General features: G+C 41.1%; 2 protein-coding genes across 3 annotated transcripts; both read right to left on the bottom strand.

Annotated features, from left to right (window-relative positions):
- Positions 1-525: 525 nt before the first annotated feature.
- RBFA (ribosome binding factor A) lies at positions 526-16,091 on the bottom strand. Of its 2 annotated transcripts, none has more exons than XM_038392019.2 (7): positions 15,826-16,091; positions 14,571-14,613; positions 13,010-13,186; positions 8,155-8,267; positions 6,753-6,837; positions 4,362-4,435; positions 526-1,508 (listed from the first exon to the last, which is right to left on the bottom strand). In XM_038392019.2, exons 1-7 carry the CDS (start codon positions 16,026-16,028, stop codon positions 1,109-1,111), a joined length of 1,095 nt encoding a protein of 364 aa, XP_038247947.1. In that variant the 5' UTR covers positions 16,029-16,091; the 3' UTR covers positions 526-1,108. The 2 variants fall into 2 exon arrangements, with proteins under 2 accessions (XP_038247947.1, XP_043364200.1); XM_043508265.1 differs by lacking the exon at positions 15,826-16,091 and adding an exon at positions 15,261-15,406 and having other exon boundaries at positions 14,571-14,620.
- A 1,666-nt stretch (positions 16,092-17,757) lies between these two features.
- Positions 17,758-21,754, bottom strand: LOC119851851 (glyoxylate/hydroxypyruvate reductase B-like). The gene is made up of 3 exons (XM_038392363.2): positions 21,086-21,754; positions 19,971-20,142; positions 17,758-18,501 (listed from the first exon to the last, which is right to left on the bottom strand). The coding sequence occupies exons 1-3, from the start codon at positions 21,123-21,125 to the stop codon at positions 18,396-18,398; spliced, it is 318 nt and encodes a 105-aa protein (XP_038248291.1). The 5' UTR covers positions 21,126-21,754; the 3' UTR covers positions 17,758-18,395.
- Between the last annotated feature and the right edge of the window lie 815 nt (positions 21,755-22,569).

Below are 22,569 nucleotides of genomic sequence, written 5' to 3'. Positions count from 1 at the left end.
AGATGCTACCAATACCGCTGGGAGACCTTCTCCTTTGGTGTAAGCGCTCCACCTCCCCGAGAAGCAGTAGGTGCGTTGATGGGAGACACCCACCCTTCAACATACGCTGTCTACACTGTGAGTTAGGTTGGTGTAACTGTGTCACTGAGGGGTGTGGATTTTCCACACCCCTGAGTAATTTAATTATATGACATAAGTTTGTAATGTAGATCAGGGCTAGTACATTGTCAAAACACACCTTTTTTCTTAGTGAAAACGAGGCCCCAAGGGGAAGGAGCGTTACAAGAAAAACTGCTGGTTCACTGAAGGTTTGAATATCAGTTGCTTTCTAAAATTCTGCAAATTGTGAGCTGTTTAGTGTCCACCCCTGCTCAAAGTTAGAAACAGGAAACATATATATTTTAAATAAATGAAGACAAGGAAATAAGTACATAGGCCATGACAATTCATTCTACTCCCAGCAAAAGAAGTCTCTCTCGAAGCCTGAATCTTGCCTGACTGCATGAAAGTCAAAATGGTAATTTGTCTATTTTAGTAGTTTTATATGTAATACTTCAATACTTATACATGGTTTGTAAAAATAAGCCTTAGTAATAGAAGATCACAACACAAAGCATGCTATTAAATCTTTGAGAAGTAGGGAAAGCACATTTTTGTGCATAAACAAAGTTTGCTGGTTATTGAAATGTAGTTTAGCATGTTTCTACTGTAATATAATCAAGTTCTTTGTAATATTTTCATCTTTGACAGTTCCTTGCACTTTTATCAAGACAAAGGAAATGAGCTTTTTGGGTGGTTCATAATGTATTTACAAGAAGTTTCATCTCACTATAAAGCTGATAACGGTATTTTACTTTTGACAACCATAATATTTCTAATACCTTGATTATTTACGAATTCAGAAGGGCTCATCTTCTCACATTTATTATAAACAGGATTTTAAAAGTTATTTTCCCATGAAATCTTGTACTATTTGATTAATTTCCACATATTTTGGAGAAGATGGAAAGGAGGTGGTGAATAAGCAGCATAGGAGTTCAGTGGTTACTCTAGTACAATTCATTACCAACAGTTTTTTGTTTTGTTTTTTTAAAAAGGCTTTTTAATTTCACTTAAGTTTTGTAGTAGATTGATTTCTGACATCTACCTCTAGTTCATCTACCACTTCCTGTAATTCATAGACCAGTTCACTATCTTGAGAAGGTGCAATGTCACCACCCAAAGAATCTTCACTACATTTGTCCAGTAAATATTTCTGTGGTGTGATATCATTCTCAAAGGGATCCCTTATTTTCTTCTTTTTCATTTTTATTTGCTTTTGCTTTTGAATCGCAGCCAGCTGCACCTGCTGCTGTTCTGCCCACCCAATGCCTTCTGTGTCCTTCAGCTTTTTCATTTTTTTGTACTCCATGATTTGTTTATTGAGCACTTCATGATCAATCCCAAAAAGATTAGCTGGGATGGACGAAGCTGCCATGTCAGAAGATGATGCAGAAGACTCTGATTCACTGCAAAAAGAAAAGGATTTTTTTTTAAGAGGCACATGGTAAACTGTACTATGAAACTTTAAGGCACAATTACCTTTACTAAGCTTCTTTATCAAGAGATCATCACGTGAAATCAGAGGGAAACAGAGAAGCCTTTTTAGGCTCTCTGATTCTAAGGCCAGAAGGGACCTTTGTGATTATCTAGTCCAGCAGTTCTCAAACGTCATTACATCACGATCCCCTTCTGACAACAAAAATTACTACACTACCCCAGGAGGGGGTCCAAAGTCTGAGCCCACCCGAGCCCTGCTGCACTGGGCAGGCGGGCCAAAGCCCGAAGACTCCAGCCCTGGGTGGGGGACCTGTAACTTGAGCCCTGCTGCCCAGGGCTCAAGCCCTCTGGCTTTAGCTTCAGCCCCAGGCAGTTGGGCTCAGGCTTTGGCTTCAGCCCCGGGTCCCAGCAAGTCTAACACCAGTCTTGGCAACCACATTAAAACAGGGTCGAAACCCACTTTGGGGTCCCGACCCATAGTTTGAAAACCCTGATCTAGTCTGACCTGTATAACACAGGCCACAGGACTTCCCCAAAATAATTCCTTGAGCAGATCTTTTAGAAAAACATTCAAACTTGATATGAAAATTGTCAGTTATAAATAGGACCCTACCAAATTCATGGCCATGAAAAATGCATCATGGACTGTGAAAACTAGTCTTTTGTGTGCTTTTACATTTCACAGGGCAGACCAGCATTTCTCATATTGGGGGTCCTGACCCAAAAGGGAATTGCAGGAAGGTTACACACGGTTATTTTTTGGGGAGGGAGGGGGGGATCACAGTATTGTCACCATGACTTCTGTGGTGACTTCACAGTTGGGTGGCCAGAGAATGGCAGCTGTTGGCTGGGCACCAGCTCAGAAGGCAGCACCCCGCCAGCAGCAGCACAGAAGTAAGGGCGGCAGTACCATACCGTGCCATCCTTACTTCTGTGCTGCTTCTGGTGGTGGCTCTGCCTTCACAGCTGGGCTCCTGGCCAGCAGCCACCACTCTCCAGCTGCCCATCTCTGAAGGCAGCTGCCGCCAGCAGCAGCGCAGAAGTAAGGGGAGCAGAACCGCAATCCTCCCTACAATAACCTTGTGACCCCCCCCACAACCCCATTTTGGGTCAGGACCCCTACAATTACAACACCATGAAATTTCAGATTTAAATAGCTGAAATCATGAAATTTACGATTTTTAAAATCCCATGACCATGAAATTGACCAAAATGGACCATGAATTTGATAAGGCTCTAGTATAGAGAATCTACTATGACTCTTGGTTAATTGTGCAATGGTTAATTGCTCTCACCATTAAAAATTTACACTTTATTTCCAGTCTGAAAATAAGGTTTCAATAGCACTCAGCCTGGTATCACCATCATTCTAAATAGTTGGTTCACCTCAGTTCCACAAGGGATTAGAATTTTTTTTTTCTTTAAACCATCTTCGTAGGAAAATTCAAAACTCAGGGCTTGTCTACATGGGGAAATATACTGGTATAACTATATTGCTTATTCCAGAATTAGACTGTCCACAGTGGCAGTTATATTGGTATAACTAGAGCAATATAATTATACCAGTAAACTTGGTAGATGAGCCCTCTGACTTAGCATTACCGCTATAAAAACAAATCCTACTGTGAAGGGGAAAGAGTGATGCAGATATCACTTACTTTAGAACTTTTTAGGGCTTCAGGTATTATGGAAATTAGCATGTTATAAATAGTTAGAATATTGGGCTCTAAAGTGACATGTCCTTCAATATACTGTAAAATTTAGTACAGAAGTCTCCCTAGCCTAAGACACAGGTCATGAGCCAACGGGCCAACAACCCTGCACTTCTATAGAACCTACCATCCAGGAAACTGGAAGTCTACAGCCAGTAAATTACTGAAACAAAAACATCTTTCTCTGCCACGAGGCAAAGGCATTTGACTTATGGTTACTGACTTACTGCACATAGATATTGCCTTCAGAAGCATCATGCTCTGCAGAAGAGCATATTGTAGATTGGGATTGGAGAAAATGTCGAGACCACCAACTGAGCAGAAAGTTGCTGGTTTTTAAATCTGTGCAGTTAACCCAAAAATAGTGAGCTGCATGTTGCTCTTCATGTGACTCTGTCCCAAATATGACTCCCATCATTTCCCACTGTCACCCTAAAGTCCATACATCTAAATTAAATACATTTTCCCTTGCAGTACTTGTGACCTGTGCACAAGAACCAGAAGGCCAAACAGACTATGAAACAAATGTCCACATGGAGTGAAATGCACAAGGAATCCAAAGCACAAAGATCAAGATGTAAATTTAGGTTTTTAAATTGTTTTCAGCGTTAATAAAGTAAGGGGTAAGAGAGGTAAGGATGGCTCTTGACAGAATATCTGTGGTATTTTGCTATCACGTGGCGGCTCCAATCAGTAGGTGGGGCTCATTGTGCTAGACACTGTGAATACAAAGTAAAACATTGTCCCCCTACATTTTGTTTTTGTTATGGGTGGGTTTTTGTTATGACTGACTACTCAATGTCCCTTTACATTTATATATGGTAGTCAGTCACTCTTTTGAAAGGCAAGATGTCTACATAAGGACTTCTTTAAACTACGCTAACTCTATCCTGTGTCTTTTTTCATAACACCATTATACTAAATTCTTAAGATGCTAACAATTAGATATCACAATAGGGGCTATATATAAATACAAAATAGACACACAGCATAATGATTTTCTGTATTTTTAAATAAATATTCTTTCAATTTTTAATCGAATATCCATAAATGAAAATACTTGTTGCAAAATTTCAATTAATAAACAACAAACAAAAACAAAAAACCCACCTAAAGTCATTTTCAGCCAAAGTGTCTTTTTCTTCCTGAGGTCCAAAATCAGCAATTGCCAATAACCTATCAATCTGTAAACAATTGAAAAAACAGAAAACAAATATCCACTATTAAATCTATTCTGTTTACATTCATAAAGGAAACAAGCCCGCATGAGTCACAGTGAACAGGTCTGTTTCTTTTACATATGAATATCATAGTTGCCTCCTTCTGGGTTTCTGGAAAATATGCATTTTAAAATGGTCTGTATTTTCAATAAAAGTCATCCACTTAATTTACAACGCCTCTCAATAAATACTATGAAATGTACTGTAGGGAATAATCTTGCTCTAGACTTGGGATGGAGTGGATGTTCTAACAGAGACCTAACTTATCAGTCTATGGAATTGCCAGGAAGTACATACTGTACTAGGATCTTTACACCAAATGGAATAATTAATTCATGGACTACTGTGACTTTCAAGAGTTTGGCATATATTTGATGTGGACTGGAGAGATAATTTAATTAAGAATTCCTCATTTTAGGTCAGATTTCACTTTATTCTTTTAAGTTCTTTCCTTTACCAGTGTACATATACTTCAAATTTTCTGTCACTCTCTTCCCCCTTTTGGAAATTGTCTGGCCCAATCTGGTATGTAAGAGATTAAGTAGTTGTGGTTTTTTGAAGAGATCAGTCTGTCCAGGACTGTAAATCTCCAGTACATTATAGGTTACCTTTAGTTGTGAAGGTTTTAGGTTTTGTAATCATCTTTTTCTGTTAATATTTTTCCTCGTCAGCCTTTTATTCCTTTCGTGTTTTCTTTTTATTAGGAGATGAAAGTAACAGTCTTTCTCCCCTCTTATAAGATGTAAAGTTTCCTCTACTGGGGGTTGGTGTCTGGTTTTTAGTTTGTTTGAAGTACAGATTGCATATAAAAATGGACTTGAAAGTTTGGTCCTGTAGTAGAGACTTAAAGCTCCTTCTGGATGTTCTGATAACCACTGTTAGATTGTTGATAAATCCTTGTGTTACTTCTGGAAAGATGAAGGAATTATATCTGCAAGCTGGGACAGAGGACTAAACAACCCTAAACTGAGCATTAATATGCCTAAACTTTGCCCTGTTACTACACCTGTTGCTGGTGGGGTAGAAAGGCACTCTCACTGTGATTGCGTATGCTAACAAAAAACATTTTCTGGATTCATCACTATCTTTGGGTATGTCTGCACTGCAGCTGGCTTTGTCCTTCCAGCCCAGGTAGACAGACTCAAGCGAGAATGCTAAAAACAGCAGTGTGCTATGGGTGGTGGGTCAGGTTAGCCACCTGAGCCCACCAGCCCATTGGGTCCGAGCTCAGGTGGCTAGTCCGAGCTATGTTCACGCTTATTTTTAGCATGCTAGCTCAAGTTAAGCTAGTGCAAATCTGTCTACCTGGGCTGGGAGGCACAACTGCAGTTGCAGTGTAGACACCCTCACTGATCAGAGGAAATTCATCTGTTCACTTCGTATTCCTAGTGCATTGGTGAGAAATGAAACACTCTCTCTCTGCCTCTTCCAAGGTTGCTAGTTGTGCAGTGGATGCTCTTGTGACTCAGACTCAATTTGTAACCTGATAGTAACAGCCCTGTGTTTAACAGGCTGCTAATTTAGGTCACAGGACCCCATGAATTAGCTCAATTTTTAATGTTGCTAGCCTCTAGTTCAATTAATTCTTCAAAAGACTCCGGAGTATCACTGTGCTCTCTACCTCATGGGAATCTCACAATCCTAATATTACCTCCTCTCATGCTCAATAATAATGAATTCCTAAAAGACATTACTATTCTCAAAGTACTTCCACTAGTCTGCAAGCTTGCTACCTTTAGCTAGATATTATCCTCAATATACAATATTCCTGTTTCTTTCCATTAGATTCCAGCACCTTTTAAAACGAAGTAACAGTTGAACCAGCTGCAATGCAGTTAGCCAGCTGGTCACCATCATCACTGCTCTGCTTCCTTTTTGGCATAAGGTTATAAAGACAGTAGTTTCCTATCTTTCATCTGAGGTTATTTGATGTGTCTTTCTCCTGGATTAACCAGTCTATCTTCCGGAAACATCTTTAGACAGTGTTCTTCTCTTCAGAAGTTTTTATAGATAAAGTCAACAAAACTAATGAAAAAGATAGCTCTACTTTCCACTATCCCCAAAGTATCAAAATAATTGGAGACCCTTATCAAAACATTAAAAAGCTTGTTGTCAGAGACGGGGAATTGGGTTTCAATTTAAATTGTTTTTCAGGTATAGTGAGCAACTACATGTCTACTTAAACATTACACCGATTAAGCCTTCCACGTTCTTACGTGTCTGTTCCGAAACACACTGCAATATGTGATATTTACATGCTGAGTCAGTGATTGTATATTACCTCTTTTATAGCTGCAGCTTCTTTGTCTTTAACAAACACTATTGGAGGAACAATTCTCAGGACCTGATGGGTAATCAAAAGATGTCTGAAAAAAATAAAATGCCCCCAGATATGAGCAATCTTACATCTTTAGGACAGATGCAATATTTACATTGTGAAGCATGGGTACTGTTTGCAAAGTTTATAGGGTATCAGTTCAGATGACAAATTCTAGTATTTCAAAAGGACTATACTATAGATTAATGGTCTAGCACATTCTGCTACTAGAAAAATACAATTTCTCAAGTCAAAGTCCAAGTTAGATCTAGTTTGTTGGATAAGGAGGTAGACCATAGGACATCTACTGAAGCAAATACTACAGTGATGTTACTGAAGAACACAGTGAAGTGTGTGTGTGTGTGTGTGTGTGTGTGTGTGTGTGTGTGTGTACATACACGAAGATGTGACATAGTAGGGCGGCTGGAGTATTTTCTAGGGCTCCCACGTACACAGGACTTTCTGTATATGCAAAAAAGTTACACAGTCTAAATTACTTTTTTTGAACTTGAGAAAATTAATCCCTTTCTTTACAGCTAAAAGGTTTACAGGAATATACAGAAATAATACAGATTTACAGAAAAAACTCAGTGAAGGAGAAAAGGACAGGCAGGCAGTTGCAGCTCCCTGATTTTCTGCCTTGTGCAGTTCCAGCCCTGGCCGCACTGTAGTTTATAGCAGCCCCAAGCGACTACCTTTTACAAGCTAACAATTAGCAAAACGTAGTGGCATTCCAGCCACACCCTACTCAGCAGACCTGGGTGGAAGAGCTGGGTATGCTAGCTATACATGGGTTGAAAGCACCCCATGAGTGGAATTTTCAGGTGGCCAGTTATGGCCAGTATGCAGCCCATATGTGTAGCTCATCAAGGGAGAGAATCTGGCTCAAAATATCTAGAAGTGCAGATGTCCAACATCCTGATCCAAAGTATTCTAATGAAAGTCACATTCATGATTTGTAAAAATACCTTAGAAATTTCCCTTCAGAAATTCTTAATAGACAAAGGCATCTTATAAACTAACAGACCTATTGGAGCATAAGCTTTCGTGGGTGAATACCCACTTCGTTGGATGCATATAGTGGAAATTTCCAGAGGCAGGTATAAATATGCAAGCAAGAATCAGGCTAGGGATAACGAGGTTAGTTCAATCAGGGAGGATGAGGCCCTCTTCTAGCAGTTGAGGTGCGAACACCAAGGGAGGAAAAACAGCTTTTGTAGTCTGTTAGCCTATAAGGTGCCACAGGACTCTTTGCCGCTTTTACAGATCCAGACTAACACGGTTACCCTTCTGATACTTAATAGACAAATTGACTATTTATGAAGCAGAGTAATTGTTTACAAAACTTTACAGCACACAACAGTACCTTATACGTGGGGCACTTTTCTGTAAAATACTTTCAATACGATCATCCTCCTCTGCACTTTCAGCAGGGTTCCAGTACACACGACATGCTGAAAAGTCTGGTGACAGGGATACCTGTAAAATGCAAAGATTTCTAGTAGGGCTGTCGATTAACTGCAGTTAACTTATGCAATTAACTAAAAAAAATTAATCGCAGGTTTAATCTCACTGTTAAACAATAGAATACCAACTGAAATTTACAATATATTTGAAAAATATCAAAAATATTTAAGTCTGTGTTGTAATTGAAATCAAAGTGTATATTATTTTTTATTACAATTATTTGCACTGTAAAAATGATAATAGTATTTTTCAATTGACCTCATGCAAGTACTGTAGTGCAATCTCTTTTTCATGAAAGTGCAACTTACCGATGTAGATTTTTTGTTGTTGTTGTTGCATAACTGCCCTCAAACACAAAACAATGTAAAACTTTAAGCCTACAAGTCCACTCAGTCCTACTTCTTGTTCAGCCAATCACTCAGACAAACAAATGTTTACATTTACAGGAGATAATGCTGCCCGCTTCTTATTTACAATGTTACCAGAAAATGAGAACCAACATTTGCATGGCACTTTTGTAGACGGCATTGCAAGGTATTTACGTGCCAGATATGCTAAACATTCGTATGCTCCTTCATGCTTCGGCCACCGTTCTAGAGGATATGCTTTCATGCTGATGACGCTCATTAAAAAAATAATGCATTAGTTAAATTTGTGATTGAACTCCTTGGGGGAGAACTGTATGTCCCCTGCTCTGTTTTACCCGCATTCTGCCATATATTTCTTGTTATAGCAGTCTCAGATGATGACTCAACACATGTTGTTCATTTTAAGAACACTTTCACTGCAGATTGGTACCTGTTTTACATTTCTTCCAATCTGAGATTTCTAAAGATAGCTACAGCATTCGACCCAAGGTTTAAGAATCTGAAGCATCTTCCAAAATCTGAGAGGGATGAGGTGTGGAGCATGTTTTCAGAAATCTTAAAAGAGCAACATTCCCATGCGGAAACTACAGAACCCGAACCACCAAAAAAGAAAATCAAGCTTCTGCTGGTGGCACCTGACTCATAATGAAAATGAACATGTGTCAGTCCGCACTGCTTTAGACTGTTATAGAGCAGAACCCACATCAGCATGGACGCATGTCCCCTGGAATGGTGGTTGAAGCATGAAGGGACATATGAATCTTTAACACATCTGGCATGTAAATATCTTGCAACGCCGGCTATACCAGTGCCATGAGAATGCCTGTTCTCACTTTCAGGTGACATTGTAAACAAGAAGTGGGCAGCATTATCTCCTGCAAATACAAACAAGTTTGTTTACCTGAGCGACTGGCTGAACAAGAAGTAGGACTGAGTGGACTTGCAGGCTCTAAAATTTTACATTGTTTTATTTTTGAGCGCAGTTTTTTGTACATAATTCTACATTTGCAAGGCACTGTACTTTGTATTCTGTGTTGTAATTGAAATCAATATTTGAAAATATGAAAAACATCCAACATTTTAAAATGGATTCTGTTATTGTTTAACAGGGATTAATCGCTTGATTAATTGTGATTAATTTTTTTAATCGCTTGACAGCTCTAATTGTTGCACTTTCAAGCATCCTGACTACAACACACTTGTAACTATATCTTAATATTCAATAACCCAAGTTCGTAATGACCTAATTAAAAAAAACCTTGCAAAATAAAATTATATCAATATTGAAGTCTTTCCCCGTCAGTTCTTATCTGTGTGACAGCCCAGTCTGCAATAAGAGCACCATGGTCTCTTCCTTCTTTACACAACAGCATGGGGAGCATCTTCCAGGAAAGGGAAGGCCCATCCAAACTGGCCAGAAGGAACCACAATACATTTCTTCAAGCCCACAGCAGACAGTATCTCTTCAATGTGCACACATCTTCAGCTGACTCAGGGAACAAAAAATGAGTTCAAAATTCAAACTCCAACACTTCATCTGACACTAGGAAGCATTATCGTGGCCAACTTAATTGTAGTTCTCTTTAAAAAAAAAAAAAAAAAAGACTGTAAACACAAACCTTAAGCTTCTAGGATATTATGATATTTTACTGGTCAAGCAATATAAAGACTGTATTTGTAGGCGGAGGGTGCATGGTTTTGGTCTCTGCATAAATCTCTTAAGAAAAGGGAGAGTGTGATGGGTTCTCCCCTCGGGTTCCACCTGGAACTTGGGTACCACTGAGCCCTCTGACCCACCAGCCTGGGCTCCCTGTCTCACTGTATTGCTGTGACAAGCTGCAAAGCCCTCCAGCCTGTATTTTCACCAGCCTTCATACAGATAGGGCCACACCCAGCTGCAGTTACATGCAGGCTCTCTGTCCAGCCTCTGCAATGAGCCAACAATGGAAAGGCTACAGCTAAGGCAACTCCCCAGGCACACACCCCTCTCTGAAGTATAAATCCAAAGTTATACCGTCTTGTGCTGCACAGCGTAAGCTCAAAGTTCACACCCTCCCTCAATATGGAGGGGAATATGCAACAGCCTTTGCCCCTTGGGCTAAGATTCCCATACACTTACCCCAACTCACAGGTTTAGATAAAGCAAAATCAAGTTTATTAACTACAAAAGATAGATTTTGTGTGATTTATAAGGGATGGCAAACAGATCAATGCAGATTATCTAACAAATAAACAAAAAATGCAAACTAAACCTAATATACTAGAGTAGATTGGATATGAATTAGCTGATTCTCACCCTAGAGATGATCTAAGCAGGTTGCAGATTCTTAAGGGGCAAGCTGCACTGGTTTACAGCTTGGAAACCCCAGGTATTTCATTCACAGGCTGGAAATCCCTTTAGCCTGGGTCCAGTACTTCCCCAAGTTCAGTCTTTGTTCCTCAGGTGTTTCCAGGAGCCTTCTTGTTCGGGAAATGAAGAACACCAGATGATGTCTCTCCCTGCCTTATATAGCTTTAACATAGGCTGGGAACCCTTTGTTTCAAAGCTTGGTTCCCAGACCAGTCTGTGAAAAAATATTGACATTCCAAGATGGAGTCCAGCATCATGTGGTCTGATCACATGTCCTTGTAGAGTCATAGCAGCCAATACTCACAGGCCTTTGGAGTCTTCTTAGGAAGACCCATCTCCAGGTGGGAGATAAGCTTCTCCAAAGGCCTCTAGTTTTTTCCTAATGGCCCAATGCCCTGAATAGGCCCTTCCCCACCCACTATCTAGACTGAAAGCATCTTGTTTAGTGGGGGTTAACCAGGTGTAACTACATTTGAAATAGTTACATAGCGAATATTCATAACTTGAGATACAAAAATGATATATGTATACAATTAGGATAATCATATTCAGAAAATCATAACTTTTCCAATGACACCTCACATGACTCATCTTGCATAAAATACATCATAATTATGTCATTCACATCATAATAATATCACGATGAAGACTATGGGGCGCAGTGTCACAGAGAGATCAACCCCCTGTAGTGAATTATGGAATTGTATTGATGGGATCCATCCTGTTTTCCTAACTGGAAATCTGATGGCAAACAGTACAGGACCATGAGAGCTGAAATGAAGAGTGGTGATAAACAGAGAATCCTCAAATATGAATCCAGAGCAAATGTTAAGATTTTTCAGAGATCACGCCTACACCCACACACCTCCCCAACCCTGAGGAAGACAGAATCAGCATAAGACTTGCTGTAATGTGCTAATATCAGTAATTCCTTACATAGTTATAACAGAGAAAAAGCATGTTATGAGAGCCTCTCTCTCAAATTTTGTATTGTGTTAAAAACTAACTGCATAAACCCCCCAGAGGTTCAGAAAACCACTTAGAAACACAGAAATTCCCATACTAGAGCAGATCTAAGGCCCATCTTCTAGTATCTTGTCTCCGACACATGCCAGTATAAGATGCTTCACAGTAAGGTGTAAAAATAAATAAATCGCACAATACACAGATGTGGGATAGTCCCACTAGATCTCATCCTGATCTCTAGTAGTCAGAGGTTGGTTTAAGCCCTGAAACATGAGGTTTAATCCCCTTCCAAATTAGTTTTAATCATTAATTATGACAACTTTGTATATTGTTGTTCTCCATCTCTACTATAAAACTGATCTCAGAACTGTACTCATGTCCATACGCATACTGATCTTTTAACCAATTCTCTCTTTTTTTAAAAATAAATTTTAGTTAAGAATTAGCGATAGGCGTGTATTTGGGTAAGATCTGAAATATTCATTAACTTGAGAGGTAATATGTCTGATCCTTTGGAATTGGTAGAACTTTCATAAGATTTCAAGTAATCCTGATCATATTTGACTGGGTGTCTGGGGTTGCTATAAGGGAACTGTGTTTTGGCTTCTGTACAACCAGTAAGGTATTGTAGAAGCTATTTTGTGCTGGCTTGATAAATCTTAGAATTGGAATATCCACCAGCTTTTGGGATTGTCTGCCACATTCTTTGCAGTTTGCCCTAATTGAATAACCTCAGCATGGCCCCCGCTGGAACCCCAGTCACAGCCGGTATAAACTGCGTCCCACTGGGAGCCCTTTGCAGGTATCATATATGGGCATAGTTACACTGGCAAGTATTCATAATGTAGACATGGCCTAAAGCCCTGATCGTGCATTATGATCCTTGCAGGCAAACTGCTGTGCCCACACTGAGCCCCATGGAAGACAGTGAGGCTCTGCATGGTGCAGCAGTCCACCTGCATAGATCAGAATACAGGACTAGGGCCTAAAAGTTGTTTTTGAATATCATGTTATCTTGTTCCACAACTTAGTCAAAGTGACTTCACTTGAACTACAGCTTTTGTACTTGCCTTGGTGAGTTCCAGCTTAAGGTCACAAACCTCTTGACTGACTTCACAAGTGCTCATCAAGTCTGTCACAGCTTTATACAAGAGGACATTTAGGACCTTTTTGCGTATGCTGTCTTCTTTCCTAGTTTTCTGCTGAGTAGCCTTTAGTATAGTGGCCAACTTGGATGGCTTGTACACCTTTTAAAAACAAAAACATTAATTAAGAAATAGTCTAGACAAATGTACAACAGTTTTAGTAATTCTGCTACTTTTCAATTTTATCAGCAAAGAAATGTGATCTTAAAATATTATAGTCAAGATTTATTTTCTCATTTATTTTGTAGCTTCTTTAATTTAGCCATCTATAAAGCTCAGTAAATCTATGTTCTAAACTGGAGCGAATATAATCAGGAAAATTACTATTTTTTTTTTTACTTTGCTTTTCAAAATTGCACTTTGCATAAAACCTAAAGGGTCAGATTTTGCAATATGGCGTGCCTTAGGAAAACTTTAAGCACGGAACATGCTCTTTATGAACTTTAAATGTAAACTAGAGCTAGATTATGAAAAATCAAAAGTAGAATATTCTGAATGGGGGGTCAAAGACACCTGATAACTGGAAAGCTTGTTAATATGATACTAAAACTATCACATACAGGTCGCTGATTTGAATTTGACTCCTATCAATAGGAACTTAAAGTAATTACAATCTGAAGGTTGCTGCAGGATATCACAGTTCACTTTCTTGTAGATAGGTATCCATAGCCCAAGACCCAAGATAGCTTTTGAGCTACGTTTATAAGCCTATGTGCCGAAGACCAGGGCAACGGATCCAGCAAACTCTTCACATGCTTAACTTTATGCAATTTAAAAAGTCCCTACTGATTTAAATAAGACTACTCATACATTTGCAAGATTGCAGCCTAGGACTGAATATGTATGGAGATCAGGCAGGGAAGCTCCACCTTACAGGTAGAACAGGAGGTTACATACAGCAAAACTTTTAGTAACTGCCGGGCTAAAAAGTGAGATTTTTCAGTGAGCCTCAGGCAAGAAAATCCAAGGAACTTAGTGAAAATGCTTGCAGATACTGTGACTAGCATTATAAAAAACAAAACAAACAGGATGATAAACACCAAAAAGTTGAAGCTAACAAAATGTGTGCTAAATTTAAACCAAACCAACTTTTTCTGCAGCATCCTTTCCTCTACTCTCTTATATTATGCCCAATTTAAATCCCAGTTTCTGCTGACAGAGCTGCAATTCAATGGCATTATTTGTATGCGTAAAATTACTCACGCGCATAAGTGTTTGCAGGTTCGGAACCTAAGACTAAACTCCTCAGGACAGAAATTTGTCTTCCTAGGTCCGTAGAGGATCAGGCACATTTATGGTATTATTACAGAACAATACTGCTCTATGTATTCCGTAGATAACTAGATTGCTAGTCTTCATTTCTAAAATTCTGATGTTTCTTGGTAGTAAATAAATGCATTTCCAAAGTTACATAAGCTGGTAAAAGCATACATTTGCCACACTTGACACAAAGATGACACTTCAAATTCTGAAAATTTGCACTTACCAGATGAGACCCCAATGTAGGACTGTCATACCAAAACTTCTTTCTTTTCAAAAGAGAAAAGAAAAAATTTTACTTTTTAAAAACTTGTAAAGTTTTTACAAGTCAACGGTAAAGAAATATTAGGCATACGTGTGTATGAAAGCGCCATTCTACTCTGAAAAAACACCTTCATACATAAAATGGCATTAAAAGAATGTTAGTTTCTCAGTGACATTGCATCAAGTGTGCTCAGTGTACAAACTGTTCGATGAAGTGAGCTGTAGCTCACGAAAGCTTATGCTCAAATAAATTTGTTAGTCTCTAAGGTGCCCCAAGTACTCCTTTTCTTTTTGCGAATACAGACTAACATGGCTGCTACTCTGAAACCTGTTTTACTTTAGTTAGTGAAGCAAGCAAACAGCAACAACCCTATGTAGAGACCCCACAAGGGAGAGGGGGGATGAAAGGAACCTAACTGTCTTTACAAATGCATCCGATGAAGTGAGCTGTAGCTCACGAAAGCTTATGCTCTAATAAATTTGTTAGTCTCTAAGGTGCCACAAGTACTCCTTTTCTTTTTGCGAATACAGACTAACACGGCTGCTACTCTGAAACCTGTCTTTACAAATAAATTTAATCTGGGACCACCACTATTAAAATGCCTTATTATGGTTACTGCAGGATCATTAGATTTAAGGTGGTTTGACTTAATTTCCATGCACTTGGTTTGCGGATAATTACAAAACATCCCTATAATGTATTTTTCCCTAAAATTACCAATCCCCTCAATCTTTACTCCACTTTACTATCGTTTTTGTCCGAGAATACTTATAGTCTGGGAGTTTAGCAGTAAGCATACTGTAGATTAAGTCGCTTTTACCGCAAATACCTAGGGCTAGGAGGTAGTCAACACTTCATTCTCTATTGAATACGGGAACAGCCAGCCCCCTGGGGCAGTGTGCTCAAGCCAGGACCATCTGCACGAGGAAGATTTTCTTTTAAGTCTCATTGCAAAACGGCTCAAGTGTAAACACCATAAAGCAGGATCTTCCGCAGCAAGAGGGGAGACAATTCATAACATGGCTTCGTATTCACCAAGAAGCGTCTCTCCACACAGCTGGAAGGGGGCGCCGGTGTAGACACAAGCGCTCAGCCATAGGATCGGAGGCTGCTGGTGCCGCAAGGCAGGCGCGGGGAGGTCGCTGCCCGGGGAGGCCCGTGCTCCGCGGCGCTGGGAGGAAGGGAGCTCCCCGGGGCGCCCGGGCCGGGCACTTACTTGGTTTTCGAGGCGAATTTCTTGAGCAGGTTCTCGGAGCCGCCGAGGGCGGCGGACCCGTGCAGGCCCCGGCCCCGGGGGCCGCCCGGCAGCAGAGCACCCGCGCCGGCCTCCGCCCCGCCGCGCTGCCGCTCGGCCCCGCCGGGTGCGATCGCTCGGAGCTGGAGCCAGCGGGGCCCCCGGCCGGCCCGCGAGCCCCACATGCCGCAGCGAGCCGCGCGCGCCGCTCGGGGCCTGCGGGAGGGAGCAGCAGGCGGGCGTCGCCGCGCCGCGCCGCGCCGCGCCCCTAGCGGGCAGGGGCGGCAGCGCAGCGGGCCGCGGAGCTGCGCGTTCCCCCGCGTCAACCCCGGTGGGAAAGGCGCCGGGGGAGGCGCTTAGCGCCTAGGCCACCTTCCGCCGCTGCTGGAGACTCCGCCGCCCTCCCCTGCACTAAAAACAGGGCCCTCGCAGGAGCCGTCCGCCCCAGGCGGGTCCCGCGTTTCCCCAGCGGGCCTGGCCCCGGCCCCTGCTGCCCCCCACCCCTCAGAATGGGGCCTCGGGCCTGGCGGGCTCAGTCGCTAGAGTTCAAAACAAAAGGCGACCCTGGAGAGCGCTGAGCCGTCTGTTCTCTGATCACACCGCGCCAATTCCACCCCAGAGCTGGCTGCATTTCTGTGGCCGATGGAGGGATCGTCATCATTTCCTTGCATCTCAATCGATTTATAAAGTGCACCTAACCATCAGTTCCTTTCCCTACCCACACACGCACGGGAATAAAGGGGGACAAGGGCATCAGGTGCCCCCTTATTCCCCTGTGCACTGCCACTGAAGGTCTGCTACTGCTGGGCTGATGATGGACAGGGAGGCACGTGGCATAGTAAAGCCTTTCCTGCTCTTCCCTCAATGCATCAACCAGTGGAGATCAGCCAATGCAGAGAGGAAACAATGTTAAGGTAGAAAGAAAAGGAGGACTTGTGGCACCTTAGAGACTAACAAATTTATTAGAGCATAAGCTTTCGTGAGCTACAGCTCACTTCATTAGCTCACGAAAGCTTATGCTCTAATAAATTTGTTAGTCTCTAAGGTGCCACAAGTACTCCTTTTCTTTTTGCGAATACAGACTAACACGGCTGCTACTCTGAAAAATGTTAAGGTAGGTTTCAGAGTAGCAGCCGTGTTAGTCTATATTCGCAAAAAGAAAAGGAGTATTTGTGGCACCTTAGAGACTAACAAATTTGCATTTCCACCAAATGCATCCAATGAAGTGACCTGTAGCTCACGAAAGCTTATGCTCTAATAAATTTGTTAGTCTCTAAGGTGCCACAAGTCCTCCTTTTCTTTTTACTGTAAGGAGAGTGATCACTTAAGATGAGCCATGGGGGGGGGGGGGGGGAAGGAGGAAAACCTTTCATGGTGACAAGCAAGATAGGCTATTTCCAGCAGTTAACAAGAACATCTGAGGAACAGTGGGGGGTGGGGTGGGGTGGGGGGAGAAATACCATGGGGAAATAGTTTTACTTTGTGTAATGACTCATCCATTCCCAGTCTCTATTCAAACCTAAGTTAATTGTATCCAGTTTGCAAATTAATTCCAATTCAGCAGTCTCTCGCTGGAGTCTGTTTTTGAAGTTTTTTTTGTTGAAGGATAGCCACCCTCAGGTCTGTAATCGTGTGACCGGAGAGATTGAAGTGTTCTCCAACTGGTTTTTGAATGTTATAATTCTTGACGTCTGATTTGTGTCCATTCATTCTTTTACGTAGAGACTGTCCAGTTTGGCCAATGTACATGGCAGAGGGGCATTGCTGGCACATGATGGCGTATATCACATTGGTAGATGCGCAGGTGAACGAGCCTCTGATAGTGTGGCTGATGTGATTAGGCCCTATGATGGTGTCCCCTGAATAGATATGTGGACAGAGTTGGCATCGGGCTTTGTTGCATTTTAAAATTTTAAAACGTGCATTGTATTGATGCTAAATTCAAAGTTTTTCCTGTCTGCCTATCATTCTGGCACCCAATTCATCAATCTACATAGGCTATAGGCAATTTTTGTTTTAAACTTCCTGCGGTTAGAAGAGTAGGTTGTGAGGGGTCAACTTTTTTATGTTTGTACAAAGGCAACAGGAGAGTTTAATCTCTCTTTAATCCTAAATTCAAATGGAGATTGTCCCTGATTCAACAGAGCACTAGAGTACCTGCAGAACTTTAGACACTTGAGTTAATCCCATACCTATTCAGCAAAGCATTTACACATGTACTTAATTTTAAGCATGTGAATGTCCATTGAAGTTTATTAGGACTACTCACATTTTTAAAGTTATGCACGTGCTTCAGTGTTTTGCTGAATCAGGTCCATAGACATTTAGAATCTTGACAACCCTGCTATCAGTTCCCACAGAAAATTTCACTGTAGACACTAGTATCAGGAGTTGATTTTATTTTTTTTTTTTTTCCCAGAGACTCTTGCATTGAAGGTAAACTGCATTGTGGTTGGTAAGCAGTCATTCTGTACCTTACCTCTGCTGATGTGAATGAGAGTAGCAGTGGGTTTCATCAGTTCTAACTCCTTCTTCCCAAACAGTTTTTCTGTCTAAGGTGTCAGGTTCACAACCAGCATCACAAAATCTGACTCCTGGAGCAAGTCTTCTATCTTTTTACAATAAATGGCTCCAACTGCCTGTTCCTCTTCCTCTTTTCTGAAGGAAAACAAAGTTCAACTGCATTTGTAAGTAGAAAATACTGGAGGTTCAAATCTCTATTACAGAAATGGATTTCAACTTCTCACTCCCCTGCTGCCCCATCTGTGAGATTCAGTTGGCTAGATACTTGTTTGCAGCTCAGTGCTTGACCATGCAGGAGCCCTGTATTTACAAGGGTATCTGCTTCCCAGGAGGAAGCATCAGGTACACCATGCAGAGATTATTAGTATGACATCTGCTGCAAGAGTCTTGCTGCTAGTCTATTTAGGGAATAGCATTTCTGCCTGTTTTGGAGGACACTACTTACTTTCCTTTTTACATCAAAGCTGGAAATAGGGACAGCTGCCATTTAAATAACAGCAGGAAAAGGGGTTCAGACATATAACATAGGAAACAGTGGCACAGAAAGAAGAACTGAGGGAAACCTATTGGAGGGCTCCTTAATGAGAAACCTGGTGTCATGAAGCAGAACAATGCAGGCTCAAGTGTCAAAGGAATCAGGAGCAAGAGCAGAGAGAATGAGTATAAATGAGCACAAATTTTAAATATATATATATTGGACTGTTTTTCCTCCTATTGGGATGCTCTGTAACTAAACTTAGTTACAAAATATCTTTTAAGGCTCCTTCTGCATTTGTCAATCAGTGGAATTTGTGCTTGATCCAGAGCAAGTGATGCTGTTCTCAGAGCATCAGTAGTTGGTCTGTCTGAGGTCCTATGGTCCAATCTTCTTGGTAAAGTTTCTCAGTTAAGATAAATTTACTGTATGTTTGTATAGGGCCTAGCACAATGGGGCCCCCAATGCCACAATATTAAAGTGTAAAAATAATGATGTTGATCATGTTTTCTTGTCCTAACATGGATTCCCTCCCAACCCAAATTATTTTCACTGGCTTTCTGTGTCTGCAACATGGCAGCAGACATGATGCAAGGAGAAAAATTATTCTATGGTCTGTGGACTAGTGTTGGTCCACAGAGAGCTGGCAATTCACATGGTGCAACTTTCTTTCTGTTCAGCTGCTTCTAAGAAGAGGTGAAGGAGCCAGACTAGCTACTTCTGTTTGGGGTCACTGCTACATAATTGCTACAGGAATATTGTTTGATTGGACTATCTTTTATTTCCACAATCTATTAAGATGTGGCCATACCACCAAAAGGTTTGAGGATGACTACTGATGTATAAGACCACCAGCGTGGCAGGCAAATTTCTAATCCTTCCTGCACATTTTTAAACAAACCTCAGAACAGTTCTATGTGTTTCATCATTTAAAAATAGAATAGCAATAATAAAAAGGCACTTAACAATAATGCTGCAGGTATCACACCATTATGTCCATATGACTCATCCTGAAATTGAGACAAGCTGAATAAACTAATATGACACTTTTGAGACAATGACAGCTACAAGTAATCTTTACAAGCAGTTACAAGATTGATTTTCTAACTGGGTTCAGACATACTTTTACCTCTGGTTCCTGTTGTGATAAAGAATTTTCATTTCAAAAGCTTTGGCCCTTTTGGCCACCATATACCCAATACTGCCCATTTCAATGATACCAAGAGTAGCCCCGATGACTTCATCTCCCAGCCAGTCAATAGCAAAATGCTCAGTGTTTGGGGGAACTGCAATCTGACAACCTAAAAAAGAAAAATTGCACATGAGGAATGGAATGATGCCAGGCATTCAGATACTCATTTCTTTCCATTGGCTCACAAGCCAACATGGCAATGGAGCACCAATATTTACTTTTACCTTTTAATCAAACACATGATGGGTAATGTTGACACTGGCAGCCAGAGCTCTTGATTTCTTGCTCATAGCAGTAAATGTCTCTTTTCACCCTCCGCTGCAACTCCCTTTGGGGGAGAGTGGGGAATGGGACAAGACTCTTAACCTCAGTTTTATTTCCATCACAAACCTGATCTTGTCTTCTTTGACTCTGGAAGCAGGAGAAATTGTCAGCCCTTCATCCATCTTGGGGTGGCTAGTCATTAGGGACTAATGGAGCTAAGCCCCGCCACCAATGCCATAGCTGTGTCAGCTACACTGTAGACTCTGGATAATGTAGCTGGTGCGCTGCAGGTTGCAGTACCATCACTAGGCGACTTTCAGTGGGGCCAGATCTACTCCAGCCCCAGGAGACTTCAGGACACCGGGCTGCCATTGTGTCTCCTGCACATATGTTGCAGGCAGAGAGAGGAGATGCAGAAGTGGGAATAAAGGTTTCTATGGAGCTAATTCACATCAGCCTCAAAAAGGCAGAGCACAGTGCTCCCTTTTGTTGGGCCTGGAAAAGCAGGAGCAGAGGGAACAAGCTGTCTGGGGTGGTGCTTATGAGCTGGGGTAAGGGAGGGAAACTCTAAAACTAGAGGTATCAGGATAGGCATATCTATTTTCCTGAAATTTTTGTTTCGAAATCATATGTGCCCTGTGGGCAAGCTAATGTTACCATGAGACATTTGTCACTTTTTCCCCATTCCTTGCTTTTGTGTATTTATATTTTTAACTATGCATCAACATACATTTTAACATAGCATATTTTGAAATGCTGATCTTTATTGAAAAAAATTAAATGGTTACCTTCCACTAGTCTCCTGGCAGATGCCAACATTAAAGCCATCCCCAGATGTGCAGTGGCATTGGAAACAGCAAAGGGAGTGTTGGCGACTTTCACTCCAAAGCTGGAGATCAGTTTCAAGTCCAAATGATCCACTCCTGTCCCAGAGGTTGCAATCACCTTTAAATTAGGCAGACTATGGAGACACTCCTGGTTAGCAGTTGTTTTGTACAATCACATATAAATAGCTTTGATCTTTTCACTAAGATGGTTTTTGTTTTCAAGAAGTTCCTTCATGGTGATAAGGTTAAAATGTTTCTTCAGAAACTTGACATAGTCCTCATACACTCCGTATGCCCCTCCTATAGTGTTTATCAACACATAAGGCACCTCTTGCTCTTCCATGCCCTACAAAAGGAAACAAATCCACAGTGTTTCCCTGAGTAACGTTTCCCCCTCCCGCCATGTTTTAAACAACAGTTCAGCAGGGCTTTTCTTCACTTGCCCTGTTACGGCAGAAAAGAAAAAGACTGTAAACTCATGTCCAAAGTCTCCCTGTCTTATTATTTTGAAAAACTGCTGCTGTACTATTCAGAGGTATAGTCTAGTTTGGAAGCAATTGTTACTTTGGCAAGAAGGCATTGTTGTTATAGCATAGCTGTCCTAACAAACACTTATACGTGAAAAGATATGTCAAGGTTCCTTCCCCACTCTGAACTCTAGGGTACAGATGTGGGGACCTGCATGAAAACCTCCTAAGCTTACTTTTACCAGCTTAGGTTAAAACTTCCCCAAACTATTTTACTTTTGCCTTTGGACTTTCGCTGCCACCACCAAACGTCTAACCAGTATTATTATTAGGAAAGAGTCCATTTGGAAACGTCTTTCCCCCAAAAATCCTCCCAAATCTTACACCCCCTTTCCTAGGGAAGGTTTCATAAAAATCCTCACCAATTTGCATAGGTGACCACAGACCCAAACCCTTGGAGCTTAAGAACAATGAAAAAGCATTCAGTTTCTTAAAAGAAGAATTTTAATAGAAGTAAAAAGAATCACCTCTGTAAAATCAGGATGGTAAATACCTTACAGGGTAATTAGATTCAAAACAGAGAATCCCTCTAGGCAAAACCTGAAGTTACAAAAAGACACAAAAACAGAAATATACATTCCATTCGGCACAGCTTATTCTCTCAGCCATTTAAAGAAATCAGAATCTAACGCATATCTAGCTAGATTACTTACTAAGTTCTAAGACTCCATTCCTTCTCTGTCCCCTGCAGAAGCATCACACAGACAGAGAGAGAGGCTTTGTTTCTCCCTCCCCACAGCTTTTGAAAGTATCTTGTCTCCTCATTGGTCATTTTGGTCAGGTGCCAGCGAGGTTATCCTCGCTTCTTAACCCTTTACAGGTGAAAGGGTTTTTCCTCTGGCCAAGAGGGATTTTAAAGGTGTTTACCCTTCCCTTTATATTTATGACACACACCCCAAATCACAGATAGGGTGGAAC

Source organism: Dermochelys coriacea, chromosome 2, assembly GCF_009764565.3.
Source record: "Dermochelys coriacea isolate rDerCor1 chromosome 2, rDerCor1.pri.v4, whole genome shotgun sequence".
NCBI classification, from domain to species: domain Eukaryota; kingdom Metazoa; phylum Chordata; order Testudines; family Dermochelyidae; genus Dermochelys; species Dermochelys coriacea.
The sequence above is the reverse complement of the archived record's forward strand: the minus strand, read 5'-3'. Positions and strand labels throughout refer to the sequence as shown.